This window comes from Quercus robur, chromosome 1 (genome assembly GCF_932294415.1).
Source record: "Quercus robur chromosome 1, dhQueRobu3.1, whole genome shotgun sequence".
Classification (NCBI taxonomy): Eukaryota; Viridiplantae; Streptophyta; class Magnoliopsida; order Fagales; family Fagaceae; genus Quercus; species Quercus robur.
In genome coordinates, this window is record NC_065534.1 from 3,991,346 (window position 1) to 4,012,609 (window position 21,264).

Sequence of the window (21,264 nt, forward strand, 5' to 3'; positions counted from 1 at the left end):
GCAGTGCATGCAATTATCAGTCAAAGTTTCTTGTGAATTGTAAAACGATTATGACAATAAAAAGCTAAAATATTTAAAAAGTAAAGAGTTAATTTTTTTTTTTTTTACCATCTTGATTTTGGGCTTCTAAATCGAGTTTTTGGGACTCGATTTTTATGGATTGATCACATCCGATGTGGATTTTTTTTCCACGTGGCACCTACCTGGAAATCGAGTCTCTAAGACTTGATTTCTAACCCAAAAAAATTTTAAGTCTCATGGACAAGCCGAATTGCCCAAAAACAAATTTAAGAAATCTCAAACACATCAATCCCAATCCCAAACCCAAAGACTCAGATTAGAGGGAGACAAAGAGCTTAGAGGCAGCGAAAGACTCAGATCAGAGGGAGAGAAAGAGCTGGCTCGCGCGCAGACCCAGGCCGCGTGCAACCTAGGCCCGGCGACCCATGCCGCGCGAGCCCAGGCAACACGCGACCCAGGTAGCTCGAGCCCAGGCCGCGCTACCTGGGTCGTGCACGGCCTGGGCTCGTGCTGCCTGGGTCGCGTGCACGGCTTGGGCTCGTGCGGCATGGGTCACCGGGCCTGGGTCTGCCTGGGTCACGCACGGTGGTCTGAAGCTGATCTGAAGCCACCCATTCCGATCTCGATCTCTCTTTCTGTTTTTGGTTTTTTTTTTTCTCTGATGTTCTGGTGTTCCTCTTTGATTTGTTTTTATTTATAAGGGTTAGAAATCGAGTCTTAGAGACTCGATTTCCATGAAGTCGCCACGTGGAAAAAATGCCACATCGGAAGTAATTAGAGCATAGAAATCGAGGGTTTGATGCTTGATTTATAGGCCAAAATCGAGTCTAAAAAACTCGAGATGCTAGTAAATAGTATAGTTTGGTAACTAGAACTACTAACTAAATGGTTGGGAAATTATGGCTAATTACCCATTTCGTCCCAGGCTTCCTGTCTTGTCTTTAGCTTTATTTCTCAAACTTTAAAAAAAATAAAATAAAATAAAATAAAACTTTGAATAGAACTAGTTTTTTTTAAAAAGTAAATTACTAGCTTTTAGGTAATTTTCACACATTTAACATAAAACCTAGTAAAGTAAAAATTAGAAAAATTATAAGGTAATTTCAATAATGCTCATTTCTCTCGTATTTATGATTAGTTTTATTATGAATTTAATTAGTGAGATTCATCGTAATTATGAAAAGAATAAGTATCATGTCACTATATAAAAAACACTATATATTTGTGTCAACCATATTAAAGGGCAACACTTTTTACTCACCACCCAAGTAATGTTAGGACAACATAAAATTGCCTTATCAAAAAAAAAAAAAAAAAAAAATTGCATAATTTTTACCATAACTCGCTACATGTCAAATTGTGAGCGATAAAAGTGACAAATTGGGACAAAAGTGTTGGGTGTTCCTAGCATTTCTTCTCACCACCCCAAACAAGTTTGTAAAAATGTTTCTAAGCATTTTCCTTTTGTGTCATATTTCTTTGGTTCATGCAGTGGGTAATAGTTATTCCTTAGTAGGGATAATAATTTTTAAAATTAATATATTTTCAAATATACAAGCTTTTCATATGCACATAACAGTTATAAAATTATATATATATATATATATATAAAACCCAATATATGTGTATATTTAGGGTACGTTTGGTACACTGAACATGGATTACAACAGGAATAGTAATCTTTATTATCAGGAATAAAATGTATTGTAATAGAATAACTAAACCTATTCATTAGTTTCGTTGTGAGTTATAACATTAGAATAAAACTTATGATCTATTTTAGGAAATATCTCATTCTTATAATTATATTTCCTAGAAAACAATATATTTTAAATTTTAGAGAGATGAGTTATTTTTTGATGATTTTTTATTTCCATAATTGTTAGGTGGATATGGAAAGTTTATTTATTTGGAAATATATTAATGTTAGAAATTATTATATCTACTAAGGAATAGTTATTACAACCCTTTTAGAGAGGAATAATTATTCCTCATTTTAAAGAATTCTTATTCATAAGGAATGACTATTCCCTGTAATAAAAACATAACCAAACTATTGAATAGCTAAACCATAGGAATAATTGTTACATTACAGTGCTTATTACAGTCTACCAACCGTGCCCTTAGTCTTTCAATTACGACATATTTTATTTCTAATAATAAAGATTATTATTCATGTTGCAATTCTCGTTCAATGTACCAAACATATGCTCTCTCATTGGTGAAAGGAGATCCTCAAAACAAGAAAAATGAATTCAAGTATGAACACTTCCCCCATATCTAATGAAAAGGAGAGAGAGAGAGAGAGAGAGAGAAGGCAAATGGAATATCATGTATGAACCCATATCCAATGAAAATGAAGAAATGAAAATGAAGAAAAGTAAAATGAATTTCAAATATGAGCAATGGAAATTCATGAGTGAGGAAATGTAGTCAAATCTTAACCTCAAATATTTATAAGTTTATAACCCTTCTGTTATGCACTAAACTTTTTATTACTGAATAACTTGTTAAAGGAGATTTCCACATTAGTTTCACATTACGTAGTAATTTTTACCCGCTTTCCATGTGTCAATATGGACTAAAACACAGGACACTCTTGGACTAGCTTATTGATTTCCATTATTTCCATCCTATATTACAAGTACTGTTCATAGAAAAAGACAATCTATAGACCATTAATGTCACAATTTTATTTTCTTCATTCGATTGAATGATACAAATCAACTTTTGTTGCAGATTTGACAACCTAGCCTGTGTGGTCAGGCGCGGAAGGTTTTGGCCCGGGTTTCCCACTAATTTTCATTTGGACAATATTTCCTCGCAGGATACTGTTTTTCTCTGCAAACATAACAAAGATATTGCATGAATATAAAACCTAACTGTGCATGAATATAAAACGTTTACAAAGATATTGCATGCAACCATGGGAAAACAAGGGGCTTACTCACTCGTGGGATGACATTGTTGGGTTCGGCAACCACCATCGTGTACGTAGATGAGAGAAACAAAAAGACAATAAGCATACGAATGATGAAAACCCTGATGGAAGTCTTGGCATCCATTTTGGCTATGGAGGGGAACAAATGAAGATTTGTGGGTTTGCAAGGCCTTAAACTTGAGAATAATTTTTGATGTTCAACAGACTGAAACTCGACTAATATATATAGAAAAATCTACACTAATCCTTGTGTGAGCAAATTTTTACAAAGAAATTACCTAGTTAAGTGATTGTGGTATGCAAATTTTTATAAAGAAATTACAATAACTTTTGTTAAGAACTTCCCAAGATTAGAATAACTTTTGTTAAGAATTTGCATACCACAATCACTTACCAAGGAAATTTTTGTTTTTTGGTGGGGCCTTAGGCCTAGGCCTTGAGCCGGCCCTGCTCTCTCAAAGGCTAAAGGGTAAGTTTCAGTCGTGGACCATAGTACTTGCTGAGGAATCAATGCTTGAGGACGAGTTCTCACACAAGGATTAGTGTAGATTTTTCTATATATATTAGTCGAGTTTCAGCCTATTGAACATCAAAAATTATTCTCAAGTTTAAGGCCTTGCAAACCCACAAATCTTCATTTGTTCCTCTCCATAGCCAAAATGGATGCCAAGACTTCCATCAGGGTTTTCATCATTCGGATGCTTATTATCTTTTTGTTTCTCTCATCTACGTACACGATGGTGGTTGCCGAACCCAACAATGTCGTCCCACGAGCAAGTCCCTTGTTTTCCCATGGTTGCATGGAATATCTTTGTAAACGTATTATGGGCCGTAGGTCCAATTCGTGAAGTAGAGAAATTGGTAAAATTAAGCCCTGCCATCAGTGCTATGTGAACTGGAGAAATTTGAACCATAAGGCCCATCCCCTATTTAGAACTAGCCACGCTCAATCGAAAAGAAAAATCAAAACATCTTTCATTCAATACGGCCATGAAATGAGCATTAAGGAACAAATGAGCAACTACCTTATGACTATGAAACTAAAAAAATGACCTCTACACTCTTGAGTGGTACTATTTTTCCTCCATCCTACTTAATGTCATGAATGTTACTTGGTTCTTGAGCATATCATATGACATGACTCTTAGTCTTCCATACAATGTTCCGGTTAGGATTGCAGTACTCTACTCTATTAGAGCAGTGATGCTTTTAATTTGCTAAAAAAAACTATTTTTAACAACCCATACCACAAAAAACATGCTACATTGATGGTGTTATTTTTAATTTTAATTTTTTTTTGGCAAATGAGTTACAGTAAATGGCCAATTATGGCAGTCCACTGTAGTTCACAAATTATAACAAATAATAATTCTTTATTCTATTATCAAATAAGATAATTTCTCTCTCACTTTTTCCTCTCTTTTCTTTTTTCTTTCTCCCTCTCTCTTATCTCTCCTCTTATATCTATCTCTCATTCTCTATGATGGTGGTGGTGGTAGCCGTGGCTGGTGGTGATGGGTTGTGGGTTTTATTTTATTTTTTCTATGGTGGGTTGTGGCTAGTGTAGAGGTGGCTGTGGTTGTGGCTGTTTTTGTGTTGATTGTTTTTTATTATTTTAATGAGTTATTTATATTATTTAAAATAAAGTGGTAAAAAAATAGAATATTAGGTGTATTATAAAATGAGTTGGTAAAATAAATAAAATGTTGAGGTGCTAAAAACTAAATTTGTAGCATCCTATGAATGCTCTTAGCTAGCTTTACAAACCTTCATTTAAATTGGAGACTCATTAATTAAATGGATGAACCATAAAATATGCCATTCTAGTCTTGAACAATATTAAAATGAAAATGCCAATGAAATTACACTTTTTCTCTTGAATAATTGTTTGACACATATGAGGTATTTAAACCTATTTTTATTCATTCCCATCCCATTAACCAACTTGCAAATAATGCGAAGTGTTGAATATTACTGAATATGCCCAAAGTTATGGATCTTGGTTATATAGTTAAGAAAGTTGAGTGTTTCTTTTTTCATATAGAAACATAATGTAACTACAAGTCTACAACTCATTTACCAAAAAAAATAAAAAATCAGATAATAACACTTGCATGTGCCACTTAAATTACACAATCTAGCTTGTATTTGGGATCCGCTTATTTTGTTGAAACTGAAATTTTTTTGCTGAGAATACGGTATGTAAAAGTTAGTTAAAATAGTACAGTGAGACTCATTAATAGTACCAAAAATTACAGTGGTACCTATGAATATTAGCAAAAATAAGTTGAATAGTAAAATAAACCAATTTTAAACTGGAGCCAAATTCATACGTGTAATCTCTTAGTAATAACACAAGCTGTAGCTTCTGCGTTTTGGCTGATCCACGACTTGCAGTCTATACTCTACACTCATGCAAGCTTCGGCTGTATGATGCGCATTATTCTTAGGTTATATGTATTTCCATTTTTTTTTTATTCCAATATCGATCAGTATTATGTAATATTATCATGATCTGAGGCTTTACAAACATCTCGGCTTACTCAAACGAAAAATGCTTTAAAGAATTCTGGTCAGAATAACACACAAAAAAAAAAAAAAAAAAAAATTACATAAACAAAAAGAAAGACAAAAAACAAAAGACAAACTACCCAGCTCCAAAAACTTCATCTACCTCTATCTCCCTTTCCCATTTACCTCCTTTCCTCATTTCATTTACAGAATGAGAAACACTTTACTTGCTCCATGTGTTGTGGTTGCTTGATAAGCAAGGCCAGCGCAGAAGTCAAACTTTTCTGTATTTCCCGTTGTTGTGGCAGTGTACACCTTTGAAGCAATAAATAAAGTCAGAAGCTTTATATGAGATGTGATTTTGATTTGAGCGTGTCCTTTACATGCTAAAGAAGACGAGCACGATGAAGAAATATAGAGATTCGTTGGGTAACTGAGGATTCGGATCACGAGCTATATATAGTCATGCAATTGTGAGAGGAAAAAATTGTAAAATAAGTAAACGTTTTGATCTAGGGTTAAGATTAAAAGTAGACTTTTTAACTCTTAATCTTGGCCATCAATAATCAAACCAGATCTCAATAACCGAATAGAGTTCGAAGAGCAGTGTATGCAATTATCAGTCAAAGTTTCTTGTGAATTGTAAAACGGTAATGATAGTAAAAAGCTAAAATATTAAAAAGGTAAAGAGTTAATTTTTTTTTTTTTACCATGTTGACTTTTACTTCTCACAACAAACGGTAAATGCTTAGTGCAATAGCAATGGCGTGAGTGACAGACAAAAAAAGAGTTTTTTTTTTGGCTCAAGCTACTTAGAAGGGAAATAAATTGGAGGTATTTTATTGTAGAAATTCTTCAATGCTACAGTAACAAACAGTTGACTTATTTAAAGGGAAGATTTTGTTATTGTGTTGGTTTTACTGGTCCCAGTGTTTTGTAGATAGATTGTATTTACTCCCGATTTATTGTTGTATTACCAAACATTAGTATATTGTAATCTCTATTTTATATAGTTTATTTGTTAGAATTGTCCGTGGTGTTTCCTTTTAGACTAAAGGATTGCGTTGTGTTTTCACTATGTTTTGTTTGATTATTTTCATTATATTTTTTTGTTATTACTTGAAATTCATTTAATTTAATTCACACATATACACTGTGGAATTTATTTTCCCAACAGATTCAATTTGACCTTGAAAACTGGCATGCCTCAACGTCATGTTAGTCATATAAACAATTAGGGGAACCAAATTCAAAGAGTCATAACCAAGAAATGGGCAAAAAGAAAAACAAAGAAGTACAGCAACAAGGTGAGCTTTAGAGGATTCCTTACCCTTCGGCTAGAGAGATCTAGGTCCATTAAGGGAGAAGAATCATGATTCAGGCCCACTAAGCAAGCATGTCTTGGGCACCCTAGGCCTCACCCTCTCCCAAGTCCCAGGTCAGCAAGTCTCACCTTGTTAAGATGAGAAATACATAAAATGTTTTACACATATTTACACACAATCCACAAAAAATTGAAAATGTAATTTAAAGTTATGATTTTTAAGTTAAAAATTATGATTTCAAATCATGGTTTTAGTTGTTATTTAGGTTGTGTAAAACTACGTAAACTAGTTTGTGTGTAATAAATATAACTCTATTGGAATAGTGGTAGTATCATAATGCTAAATATTGTTATAAACTTTGTGTGATATAAGGTCTGTTTGATAATATTGTTCTAAAAATATTGTTTAAGTGTTGTTAAAATATGTTTGAGTGAAAAAATGTTATAAAAATACATGTTGTGTTGTTTAAACCATAATAAAATAACACTAACAAACAGCCTCATACACTGTCATATGCTAAGTTATACGAGTTCGTGTTTTGAAAACACTATCACTACTGTACCATAATTTGCCGGCTTTATTGTTCCCCACAAAACTCAAATTTTCATTACTTGAACCCTGACCTCATCCAAAACAGCCCATCTCTCTCTCTCTCTCTCTCTCTCTCTCTCTCTCTCTGAGACTCATATCTTCATTACTTGAACCCTGACCTCATCCCAAAACAGCCTAACTCTCTCTCTCTGCGCGCGCACGCACAATGCATCATGAAGCAGGTTTGTGTCAACAATGTAACCACATGAGGCTATTTCCGATGAGAACTAGTTATGAACGATAATCTTGTAAAAAAAAAGTTCAGCCCACCAGAATCAAATACGATCAGTACAAAGAGATTCCTTTTCTGCTTGCTTTGGTGACAAAAAAAAAAAAAAAACCACATATGTATGATGTTTCAGTATGTCATTTTTAATTGCACAGCGATTGTAAGGAAAAAAAAGCACATTAGAACCATCTTCGAATTAAAATCCATCTTTTGGGCCAGAGAAGCCTCCAACAAATTGTACTTCACCACGCTAACGACGCTAAGTATTTCTTATCTTATGTATGTCCATAGTTTTATTTATTCCGGTTATATCAATGAGTATTATGTACCATTGTCGTGATCCGATCGAGGCTTTACAAAAATCTGAATATACTCAAATATCAAGAATAGTTTCTCTCGTCAACCACCAATTGCTTTTGGGTGATAATACTATTTACCTTTCGAGCTTTATTGCCCTGGGCAAAAGAGGACCCATGGCTCTCTCTTGTTCAGTGAGTGAGTGGCGGAAGTGGCATCGATGACCATAGGGGCAGACAACACCAGTAAGGACCATCCTGCAGACTTCGGTCTTGTATCGTGGGTGGCGGAGGACTGGGCGGAGCTCCTCTACACCGTGGGCAAACTGGCAGTTATCTCCGTAAGGGCACTCTCCGGTCTTTTGCCATCTGTTGCATAGCTCCGTCTTGTACATGCCTTGGTTGTACACTTCTAGTTCAAGTGGCTCCTCCTCTTTCTTCACTCCAGGCACATACACCTTTTGCTGTATCATCATATTCATACAGAATAACTTTCTAAACATTATAATCAGCATGAAAGTAAATGATAGCATTAGCATGCTTGTAGTTTTCAGGTAAGAAAAGCACAAAAAATTGATCTTGGGTCCTTGGAGACTTTCTGCATGGGTATATATGCTATTTAACTAATCTCACTCCTATTTATATCCGGTGTTTTCTCAACATATGGTACTTTGAGTTGGTATCTTCTCACATACGTTTGGATCATGCATGCCTATGTGAAATGGACATTGTGTAAAATAGTAGTTGCACAAAATAATAAATTCAATGTGTTTTGTAAGAGCCATGCTTATGTAAGATGGACATTGATTATTAGGCAAAATAATAAATATTCCAATGTGTAGATGATCACATCATCTTGATCCTTTAAGCCTATTCTAGTTTGTCAAGGAGAGAGTATCTATTACAAAAATATTTCTATACTGCACAAATGATGCCCAAGCGTCTTCAAGAAATTATTTTGGTTTTAAAGATCATCCCAGTACGTATATATGCATCCCATTCCTACATAGACATACAAGTGTCAAACCTTAATACTACATTTCTAAGTGATCGTTTTACTAGAAGATGGCTATTTTCTTATGTTTCTAATGTGAGTTTGGTTTACTGACAGTTTCTTAAAATATACTGCTTTTGTCCAATTTCGCCAAATCAATAAAAGGTTGTCTATCCTAAATTAATGCCAATCCTCCTGTAGTCAACATTTTAGCAACAATTAAGTATAGATGAATGGAAGTGGGGTCCTACATTTGTTTGTGCCTCACATCACATCTTGCCTTTGCCTTCCAGTTGTCTATAGACTCTAGACAATGGAGCTGGTGGCCTTTAAAGCCAAAAGTGTTTTTCCCCATTCGGACTCTCATGATGATCCCCTTCCATTTCTTGCATTACAGTTTCCTTACGAACTTCAATTATTCTGTAGATTTAACTATCATTACTAAGATTATTATAAAGACTAATCAAAATAAAACCTTGTGTACACGTGTCACGCATCCAAGCCTATAAACCTAATATCAATCCACGGTCTTTTTTTTTTTTTTTTTCTAGTAACTGTTACATTAATTTCTAGTTTCAGAGTTCTTCAGCTTTACTCAAAAACACAAAATAAAAATCAAGCAAGCAATGGTTATTTCGCAATAATAAGTAATTAAAAAGCAAAAACCGTTAAATTAGGTAATTACCGGGACGTTGAGTGGACTCGCGGGTCAAGGCCGAGTCACGGTCCGAGTCGTGCGAGTGGAACCAGCAGGTTGATGATGAGCGGGATTGTTCTTCAAGTAACCAGTGGACCTGACGGAGATACTCTTCGGTAACGAGAAGCGCTCCACGTCAGCGTTCTGGAGTCTTCCGCTCTCGATCACGCTCGTCGGACTGTCAATCAGATCTGGCACCTCCGCCACGTCATCCCAGGGGATCTGATCGTGATCGTGATCGCTTCCTTCGTTCATTCCTCCTCCAAATCCTCCGATTCTCAACCTTCGAAACGCGGCGTCAAGAGCAGAAAACGACGCGGCAGTGGTGAAGTCGTTGGAGGTGGCGGAGGAGCGGAGAAAAGCGTGGATGAGGAGGCTGAGTTGCTTGTTGAGCTCGCGGTTGACGACGTGGAGGTGGCTGTTCTCCTGGCGGAGAGCCTCGACTTCTCCGGTTGCCTCGCGGAGGCGAGTGAGGTACAGAGAATTCCGGTTCACGTTCTCCTGGTGCTCCTGTACGGTCCGAGAGTGGTACAGGCGGTTGGAGTAGGAGACCGAGTCCGAACTCAGCGAGTCGGATGAGTAGGTCGGAGGAGAGTAGAGAGAGCTGTAAACGACATCGTTTGGATGGAACAGTTGCGACTTGAATGGCGAGGCGGACATGGTGTTCGCGGAGACGGTGCTCGACGACGAGTCGGTTTGCATTTTTTTTCAGTTCTTGAACTACTATTTTTCCTGCTGATAAGAATCACAGAGAAAATGATTTCCGTTTGAATATTTACAGCTTTCGTTATACAAAATTGAAAAAAAAAAAAAAAAAACAGAATATTATAATTTCTTTGAAATCGAAACTTCAGATATAGATCAAAGTGACGAAAACGATGATGAAAAAGAGATTAAACTTGAATTTTAGAGAAAAAAAGCTTACCTGATAGAAGCAACGAAGAAAAACAGAGAGGTTCTTTCTCTTCTGGTTTTAGAGAGAGAGAGAGATTTATGAGAGAGAGGGTTTGGAGGGAAAGAGAGGGAACATGCTTTGGTGAGAGGGAACTAAATGGACAACAAAAACCGTTTTGAGACAAATGCTTATAACAAAAAATATTATGGTGCAGTTTTTACATTTGTTTTTTCACTTTCTACCCTCGTCTTGTTTATGGCTTATAACTTTGGTTTACGTATAGTATCAGGGGCAGATCAGTCATTTTACTGAGGTTAGGAGTTTAGCTATCAGCCATTGGATTATGTACACTTCGTATCAGACGGTTGGAATTAGGTAACCGGAGAGGGATGTACTTGAGAGACAGAGTCTAAGTTCAAGTTCACGTTGTTAGAACTTCGAGCACCAACGTTGTTTTTGGACAACCCACACCACAAAAAACATGTTACATTGATGGTATTATTTTACATTTTTTTTAGCAAATGAGTTATAGTAGATGACCAACTATGGCCGTCCATTGTAGTGCACAAGTTATAACAAATAATAATTCTTTATTCTGTTATCAAATAAGATAATTTCTCTCACTTTTTTCTTTTTTCACTGGCTCTCTCTCTCTCTCTCTTTTCTCTTTTCTTTCTCCCTCTCTCTTATCTCTCCTCTTATCTATATCTCTCATTCTCTATAATGGTGGTGGTAGTCATGGCTGGTGGTGATGGGTTGTGGCTTTTATTTTCTTTTTTCTATAGTGGGTTGTGGATGCTAGTGGTTGTGGCTAGTGTAGAGGTGGTTGTGGCCGTGGTTGTTTTTGTGGTGATTGTTTTTATTATTTTAATGAGTTGCTTACATTATTTTAAATAAAGTGGTAAAAAAAATAGAATATTAGGTATATTATAAAATGAATTGGTAAAATATATAAAATAGCTTATTGAGGTGCTAAAAACTAAATTTGTAGCATCCTATGAATGCTCTTAGCTAGCCTTACAAACCTTCATTTAAATTGGAGACCCATTAATTAAATGGATGAACCATACACTATGCCATTGTTTTAGTAGGGTGTCAATTTGGGTTAGCGTGTCGGGTTCGTGTCGTGTCGAGGTAGGAGTATTCGACTAAATGGCTCAACCCTAACCCGACCCATTTAATAATCGTGTCATGATCCTTCATCCCTAACCCAACCTGTTAATAAGGCGGGTTAACCTGACCTAACCCATTTGACATGCTTAATAAACGAGTCGTGTTGGATTGACACGAATGTAAGACAACCCATTTCAACCTACATAATATTAAATATAACATCCATCTAAAAATAATTTTTTTTTACATCCCAAAAAGCAGTGCATACACTTTAATGGTCCGTTTGGATTGAGCTTATTTTTGCTGAAACTGAAAACTAAAACTGAAAACACTGTAGCAAAATAATTTTTAAATGTGTGAATAGTGCTGTGGGACCCATTTTTAATGAAAAAGTTGCTGAAAAGTGGAATTTGTGGGTCCGTGAACAGTGCACGAATGCACTGTTCACTGTGCAAAAGTCAACAAATGCGGGCTGAACAAAAAAAAAAAAAAAAAAAAAAAAAGAGAAAACCGCAGAAAAAAACGCAGACGCTAGGAAACGGGCAATCCAAACGGGCACTAAGTCTTCAACCCACATTCAAAATAATATAGTTCAACAAAAATATAACATTCATCTAGAAATAAGTTCTTTACACTCCAAAAGAAGTGCATACACCTCAACCCAAATTCAAAATAACAAAGTTTAACAAAAATAAAATAACATAGTTCAACAAAAATATAATATCCATGAAACTCGCCAAATGTTAAGTATCAATATTAAAAGAATTTGAACAAACAGTAGACTAATCCTGACTATGACCACGATTATCATCCATAGATTCTTTATTGATGTCCAAATTCATAACATCTTCTACAAGCTCATCGAATTTCATTTGTGCAAGTTCTATGCCAAAAAAAAAAAAAAGTATTAGTAGTTCTAGGGTCTGTAAAGTTTCAATTTTCAATTATATCCCTTGTAAATTTTTGTAATTACTCACTTTTCTTTTTAAATTTAAAATATATGTTGGATATAAAAGGTATTTGACAAATCTAAAATAAAATAAATATTTATTTGTTATACGAGTTAAACGGGTTGTGTTAAGTGGGTCATTTCGAGTTGACACAAATAAATTGGCGTGTCAAACGTGTCTATTGTGGGTTACACGGGTTGACCCGCTTATGACACGTTTCTTATCATGTCGTTTTCAAGTTGACTCGTTTATGACCCAAACCCATTAAGGTCCAACCCTAACCCGAAAAAACCCGTGTCGGGTTCGTGTCGTGTTTGCGGGTTGGGTCGAACATTGACACCCCTATGTTTTAGTCATGGACAATATTAAAATGAAAATACCAATGAAATTACACTTTTCTCTTGAATAATTATTTGACGCATATAAGGTATTTAAACACATTTTTATTCATTCCCCATCCCATTAACCAACTTGCAAATAATGCAAAGTGTTGAATATTATTGAATATGCTCAAAGTTATGGATCTTGGTTATATAGTTAAGAAAGTTGAGTGTTTATTTTTTCATATAGAAACATAATGTAACTACAAGTCTACAACTCATTTACCAAAAAAAAATCAGATAACAACACTTGCATGTGCCATTTAAATTACTCAATCTAGTTAGTGTTTGGGATCCACTTATTTTATTGGAATTGAAAATTTTTTGCTAAAAGTATGGTAGATAAAGGTAAAAGTTAGTTAAAATAATATAGTGAGACTCATAAATAGTACTAAAAAGTGCAGTGAAGCCCATAAATATTAACAAAAATAAGTTGAATAGTAAAATAAACTGACTTTTTAAACGGGAGCCAAACGCATACGTGTAATCTCTTAATAATAACACAAGCTGTAGCTTCTGTGTTTTGACTGATCCACGACTTGCAGTCTATACTCTACACTCAAGCAAGCTTCGGCTGTATGATGCTAATTATTCTCAACTTATATATATGTATTTCCATTTTTTTTTTAATTCCAATATCAATCAGTATTATGTACTATTATCATGATCCGAGGCTTTTCAAACATCTCAGCTTACTCAAACGAAAAATACTTTAAAGAAGTCTGGTCAGAATAACACCAAAAAAAAAAAAAAAAAAAAAAAAATTACATAAACAAAAAGAAAGACAAAAAAAGCAAAAGACAAACTAACCAGCTCTAAAAACTTCATCCACCTCTATCTCCCCTTCCCATTTTACCTCTTTTCCTCATTTCATTTTCAGAATGAGAAACACTTTACTTGCTCCATGTGTTGTGGTTGCTTGATAAGCAAGGCATGCGCAGAAGTCAAACTTTTCTGTATTTCCTGTTGTTCTGGCAGTGTACACCTTAGAGCAATCACATCAGTCCGTCTAAAAATTTCTGTCTATTTTACACTAAAAACCTACTTTTTCTATTTTACACTATCACATTTCCAAAATACCCACATCAGTTAATCTATTTTACACCTCTATTCTAATTAAATAATATTATTTATTGTTTTTTATTATTATCTATTAATACCCATTCTCTCTCATAAACACCCACAACATCAGTTCTCTCACACGTTCCTCTCTTTCCCTCACTCTCTTCCTCACAGCTGCCTCACCCAACCTGTCGTCGCCGCTGATCCAGCTCGTCGCCGATCTAGCTCACCGCCTCAGCCCTCCGCTGATCCAGCTGTTCGTCGATCCAGCTCGCTTTTGCCCTCCCTCTTTCCTTTGCCCCACCCTCTCTTCCTCCACCACCGACCCTTCGCCTCCCACCCCCAACTAATGACCCTTCGCCTGCCACCCCCAACCGACGAAAGCAATGGAAGATCCGGCGACAGCAATGGAAGACTATCGAACGGCAGCAGTGGCAACAGATCCGGTTTCATTGGCCATTTCACGTGAGTTTTCCGTTGAGAGTATGGTTTGGGCTGGGTTTTCGGTGGGGTTGGGCTGTTTTTGGGTTGGGTTTACTGGTGAGTTTTGATTGATTTTGAGTTGGGTTTTCAGTGGGTTTGTCTTGATTTTGAGTTGGATTTTCTAATTGCTTTTCTGTTGATTTTGGGTTAATTCTCTGTGCTGGGTTGGGTGGTTATTTTGGTGCGCTGGGTTGTTGTAAATGTTGGGGAGGAGAAGGAGTTTGATAGAGGAGAGAGAAAAAAGAATTAAAAAATCATTTACACAGTGAACAGTAACCGTGCATATATACACAGTTACTGTTCATTTGCAAGATCATCATGTATATTTAGAGATTTTTACAAGAATTGATGTGAAAGGTTTTTGGGATAAAATGTGTAAATTGGAGCACTTTTTGTATTTTAGATGAATATCCACGAGCTGGTGTGGATGCTCTTAGAAGCAGTAAATAAAGTTAGAAGCTTTATATGTGATGTGATTTTGATTTGAGCGTGTCTTTTACACGTTAAGGGGTGTTTGGCAAGGGATTTTAAACAACGTTTTTCAGTGTTTAAACAATATTACACGTATTTTCACATACTTTTTCACCCATATATATTTCTAAAAAATACAAACAATATTACTAGAACAACATTACCAAACGCTCCTAAATAAGACAAGCATGATGAAGAAATATAGAGATTCGTTGGGTCATTGAAGATTTGGATCACGAGCTATACATAGGGTCCGTTTGGATACAACTTATTTTGTTGAAAATTGAAAACATTGTAACAAAATAATTTTTAAATATGTGAAAAATTACTATTCACTCTTTTTTTACCATTCATATACCTTGATGCACTGTTTATGTCCACCATAATCATGCAATTGTGAGAGGAAAAAACTGTAAAATAAGTAAACGTTTTGATCTAGGGTTAAGATTAAAAGTAAAATTTTTAACTCTTAATCTTGGCCATCAATAATCAAACCAGATCTCAATAACCGAATTGAGTTCGAAGAGCAGTGCATGCAATTATCAGTCAAAGTTTCTTGTGAATTGTAAACCGGTTATGGTAGTAAAAAGCTAAAATATTAAAAAGGTAAAGAGTTAATTTTTTTTTTTTACCATCTTGACTTCTCACAACAAACGGTAAATGCATAGTGCAAGCTTGCGCTAAACTTTTGTACTTTATCTAAATATCGGGAGGGAGCAATAGAAGGAGTGAGTGACAGATAAAAAAAGAGTTTTTTTTTTTCCTCAAGCTACTCAGAAGGGAAATAAATTGGAGGTATTTTATTTTAGAAATTATTCAGTGCTACACCAACAAACAGTTGACATATTTAAAGGGAAGATTTTACTTTTGTGTTGGTTTTACTGGTCCCAGTGTTTTGTAGATAGATTGTATTTACTCTAGATTTATTGTTGTATTACCAAATTTTATTGTTAACTGAAATTTTGCACAACCATTAGTATATTGTAATCTCTATTTTATATAGTTGATCTGTCAGAATTGTCCCGTAGTGTTTTCCTTTACACTAGAGGATTGTGTTGTGTTTTCACTATGTTTGCTCGATTATTTTCATTATATTTTTTTTATATTGCTTGAAATTCATTTAATTTGATTCACGCATACACATTGGAATTTATTTTTCCAACAGATTCAATTTGACCTTGAAAACTGGCATGCCTCAACGTCATGTTAGTCATATAAACAATTAGAGGAACCAAATTCAAAAAGTCATAACCAAAAAATGGGTAAAAAGAAAAACAAAGAAGTCCAGCAACAAGGTGAACTTTAGAGGATTTCTTACCCTTCAGCTAGAGTCTAGAGAGATCTAGGCCCACTAAGGGAGAAGAAACATGATTCAGGCCCACTGAGCAAGCATGTCTTGGGCACCCTAGGCCTCACCCTCTCCCAAGTCCCAAGTCGGCAAGTCTCACCTTGATGAGATGAGAAATACTTATAGCACATAAACAGTTTTGTACAGTTTTACACAATTCAAATAAAATTGAAAGTGTAATTTAAAGTTATGATTTTTAAGTTAAAAATTATGACTTCAAATCATGCATGACCATTTCAGTTGTTTTTTAGGTTGTGTAAAACTATGAAAACTGTAATAAACATAACTCTATTGGAATAGGGGTAGTACCATAATGCTAATTATTGATATAGACTTTTGTGATATATACACTGTCATATGCTGAGTTATACGCACTCCAGAGAAAACATGTGTTTTGAAAACACTATCACTACTGTACCATAATTTGCTGGCTTTACCGTTCCCCACAAAACTCATATCTTCATTACTTAACCCTGACCTCATCCCAAACAGCCCAACTCTCTCTCTCTCTCTCTCTCTCTCTCTCTCTCTCTCATATCTTCATTACTTGAACCCTGACCTCATCCCAAAATAGCCCAACTCTCTCTCTCTCTCTCTGCGCGCGCACACAATGCATCATGAAGCAGGTTTGTGTCAACAATGTTTGCAGTGAAGAAATGCATTAAGAAACTCGTTCATATAACTTAATAATGTATGTAACCACATGAGACTATTTCCGATGAGAACTAGTAATGAACGATAACCTTGTAAAAAAAAGTTCAGCTCACCAGAATCAAATACCATCAGTACAAAGAGATTCCTTTTCTGCTTGCTTTGGTGACCAAAAAAAAAAAAAAAACCACATATGTATGATGTTTCAGTTTGTCATTTTTAATTGCACAACGATTGTAAGGAAAAAAAAAAAGCACATGAGAACCATCTTCGAATTAAAATCCATCCTTTGGGCCAGAGAAGCCTTCAACAAATTGTACTTCACCACGCTAACGACGCTAAGTATTTCTTATCTTATGTATGTCCATAGTTTTATTTATTCCGGTTATATCAATGAGTATTATGTACCATTGTCGTGATCCGATCGAGGCTTTACAAAAATCTGAATATACTCAAATATCAAGAATAGTTTCTCTCGTCAACCACCAATTGCTTTTGGGTGATAATACTATTTACCTTTCGAGCTTTATTGCCCTGGGCAAAAGAGGACCCATGGCTCTCTCTTGTTCAGTGAGTGAGTGGCGGAAGTGGCATCGATGACCATAGGGGCAGACAACACCAGTAAGGACCATCCTGCAGACTTCGGTCTTGTAGCGTGGGTGGCGGAGGACTGGGCGGAGCTCCTCTACACCGTGGGCAAACTGGCAGTTGTCTCCGTAAGGGCATTCTCCGGTCTCTTGCCATTTGTTGCATAGCTCCGTCTTGTACATGCCTTGGTTGTACACTTCTAGTTCAAGTGGCTCCTCCTCTTTCTTCACTCCAGGCACATACACCTTTTGCTGTATCATCAATTCATCATCATATTTATACAGAATAACTTTCTAAACATTGTAATCAGCATAAAAGGAAATGATAGAATTAGCATGCTTGTAGTTTTCACGTAAGAAAAGCACAAAAAATTGATCTTGGGTCCTTGGAGACTTTCTGCATGGGTATTTATACTATTTAACTAATCTCACTCCTATTTATATCCGGTGTTTTCTCAATATATGTTGCATCGAGTTGGTATCTGGATAATAATTGTATTCAACGCCATTCTCACATAGGTTTGGATCATGCATGCCTATGTGAAATGGACATTGTGTAAAATATATAGTAGTTACACAAAATAATAAATTCAATGTGTTTTGTAAGAGCTAGCCATGCTCATGTAAGATGGACATTGATTATTAGGCAAAATAATAAATATTCCAATGTGTAGATGATCACATCATCTTGATCCTTTTGGCCTCTTCTAGTTTGTCAAGGCGAGAGTATCTATTAGAAAAATATTTCTATACTGCACATGCAAATGATGCCCAAGCGTCTTCAAGAAATAATTTTGGTTTTAAAAATCATCCCATTACGTATTTATGCATCCCATTCCTATATACACAAGTGTCAAAACCTTAATACTACATTTCTAAGTGATCATTTGACTAGAATATGGCTAATTTTCTTATGTTTCTAATGTGAGTTTGGTTTATTTATTGAGTTTATTTAGCTTATTCATTTACTTGCAGTTTCTTAAAATATACTACTTTTATCCAATTTTGCCAAATCAATAAAAGGTTGTTTATCCCAAATTAATGCCAATTCCCCTTAGTCAACATTTTAGTAACAACTAAATGTGCGTTTGGATTAAGATTAAAAATTAAAATTATTTTACTATTCAGTTTATTTTTGTTATTATTTATAACCTCATTATACTTTTTGATACTATTCATTGGTCTCACTGTATTATTTCAACTAATTTTTATTTTTATATACAATACTTTCAACAATAATTTTTTAATTTTAACAAAATAAATAGTATCCAAACACACCTTAATATAACTCAATAAAAGTGGGGTCCTACATTTGTTTGTGCCTTGCCTTCCATTTGTCTATAGACTAGACAATGGAGCTGGTGGCCTTTAAAGCCAAAAGTGTTTCTCTCCTTTCGGACTCTCATGATGATCCCCTTCCATTTCTTGCATTACACTTTCCTTACGAACTTCAATTATTCTGTAGATTTAACTATCATTACTATGATGATTATAAAGACTAATCAAAATAAAACATTGTGTACACGTGTCACGCATCCAAGCCTATAAACCTAATCAATCCATGGTCTATTTTTTTTTTTCCCCATAATAACTGTTACATTAATTTCTAGTTTCAGAGTCCTTCAGCTTTACTCAAAAACACAAAATAAAAATCAAGCAAGCAATGGCAATTTCGCAATAATAAGTAATTAAAAAGGAATAAAAAGCAAAAACCGTTAAATTACGTAATTACCGTGACGTTGAGTGGACTCGCGGGTCGGGGCCGAGTCGCGGTCCGAGTCGTGCGAGTGGAACCAGCTGGTTGGTGATGAGCGGGATTGTTATTCAAGTAACCATTGGACCTGACGGAGATACTCTTCGGTAACGAGAAACGCTCCACGTCAGCGTTCTGGAGCCTTCCGCTCTCGATCACGCTCGTCGGACTCTCAATCAGATCTGGCACCGCCGCCACGTCATCCCAGGGGATCTGATCGTGATCGTGATCGCTTCCTTCGTTCATTCCTCCTCCGATTCTCAACCTTCGGAACGCGGCGTCGAGAGCAGAAAAAGACGCCGCAGTGGTGAAGTCGTTGGAGGTGGTGGAGGAGCGGAGCAAAGCGTGGATGAGGAGGCTGAGTTGCTTGTTGAGCTCGCGGTTGACGACGTGGAGGTGGCTGTTCTCCTGGCGGAGAGCCTCGACTTCTCCGGTTGCCTCGCGGAGGCGAGTGAGGTACAGAGAATTCCGGTTCACGTTCTCCTGGTGCTCCTGTACGGTCCGAGAGTGGTACAGGCGGTTGGAGTTGGAGACTGAGTCCGAATTCAGCGAGTCGGATGAGTAGGTCGGAGGAGAGTAGAGAGAGCTGTAAACGACATCATTTGGATGGAACAGTTGCGACTTGAATGGCGAGGCGGACATGGTGTTCGCGGTGACGGTGCTCGACGACGAGTCGGTTTGCATTTTTTTTTTCAGTTCTTGAACTACTACTTTTCCTGCTGATAAGAATCACAGAGAAAATGATTTCCGTTTGAATATTTACAGCTTTTGTTATACAAAATTGAAAAAAATAACAGAATATTATGATTTCTTTGAAATCGAAACTTCAGATATAGATCAAAGTGACGAAAACGATGAAGAAAAAGAGATTAAACTTGAATCTTAGAGAAAAAAAGCTTACCTGATAGAAGCAACGAAGAAGAACAGAGGTTCTTTCTCTTCTGGTTTTAAAGAGAGAGAGAGAGAGAGAGATTTATGAGCTAGAGAGAGGGTTTGGAGGGAAAGAGAGGGAACATGCTTTGGTGAGAGGGAACTAAATGGACAACAAAAACCGTTTTGAGACAAATGCTTATAACAGAACCAATATATGGTGCAGTTTTTACATTTTTTTTTTTCACTTTCTACCCTCGTCTTGTTTATGACTTATAAGTTTGGTTTACGTATAGTATCAGGGGCAGATCAGTCATTTTACTTAGGTTAGGAGTTTAGCTATCATCCATTGGATTATGTACACTTTGTATCAGACGGTTGGAATTAGGTAACCGGAGAGGGATGTACTTGAGAGACAGAGTCTAAGTTCAAGTTCACGTTGTTAGAGCGCCAGTTCATTTCACTCACATGCATCAGCAACATAAAAAAACCGCACGTCCCGGGAGATCCAACTCAAAAAGTTCAAATTACATTGATACCCTCAGTTTTTTGAGTTTATTATGACATTATACCCTTTTACAAATTTGCAATGCCAGACTTATTTTCTTTTTAAGAGATATTCAACTTATGACGTCCGGATCTGATGAGCTATTTATCATCAAATCAAAATACTTATCAATTTTTTTATATAAGTAGGGATTAAATGTCAAATTTCTTATTTAACTATCAAAGACTTTACCAGTTAAATTAACTAAAACTCACATCTATAATTCACTTTGTTTGTATATATACTTACGTGGGTTTCAATTAGCTCAATTGATAAAAAATTTTGTGGTCAAATAAAAAACTTGAGATTAGATTCCAGCCTATATTAAAAACTAATTAGTGTCTTGATATAATGATAAAGAGAAATAATTAAGAGCAGATGCTAAAGATAGAAACTCTCTCTAAAAACTTATACTATTTCTATTCTATTCTATTCTATTTATTTATTTATTTTGAACAAACGAGAGTATCTAAACATTTTCGAATATCTGACTATTAATATATTTCGTTTTCAAACATAAGGTGACAAGTCATAAAATTAAACAGAGAC

At 35.7% G+C, this 21,264-nt stretch overlaps 1 protein-coding gene across 5 annotated transcripts in view; it reads right to left on the minus strand.

The window, feature by feature from the left end:
* LOC126716759 (zinc finger CCCH domain-containing protein 15) overlaps positions 1–20,363 on the minus strand; it is a 32,922-nt gene extending 12,559 nt beyond the window's left edge. Inside the window, exons 1-3 of one of the 5 annotated variants that reach the window (XM_050417758.1) lie at positions 20,200–20,363; positions 19,278–20,014; positions 8,325–8,372 (exon numbers count right to left, since the gene is read on the minus strand). In XM_050417758.1, coding sequence (XP_050273715.1) covers positions 8,325–8,372; positions 19,278–19,982 — 753 coding nt within the window. In that variant the 5' untranslated portion in view covers positions 19,983–20,014; positions 20,200–20,363. Of the gene's footprint in view, positions 1–7,816; positions 8,379–17,119; positions 17,798–19,277; positions 20,015–20,199 lie in introns of those variants that run through there. The other 4 variants (XM_050417750.1, XM_050417773.1, XM_050417766.1 and 1 more) reach the window with 4 other exon arrangements.
* Between the last annotated feature and the right edge of the window lie 901 nt (positions 20,364–21,264).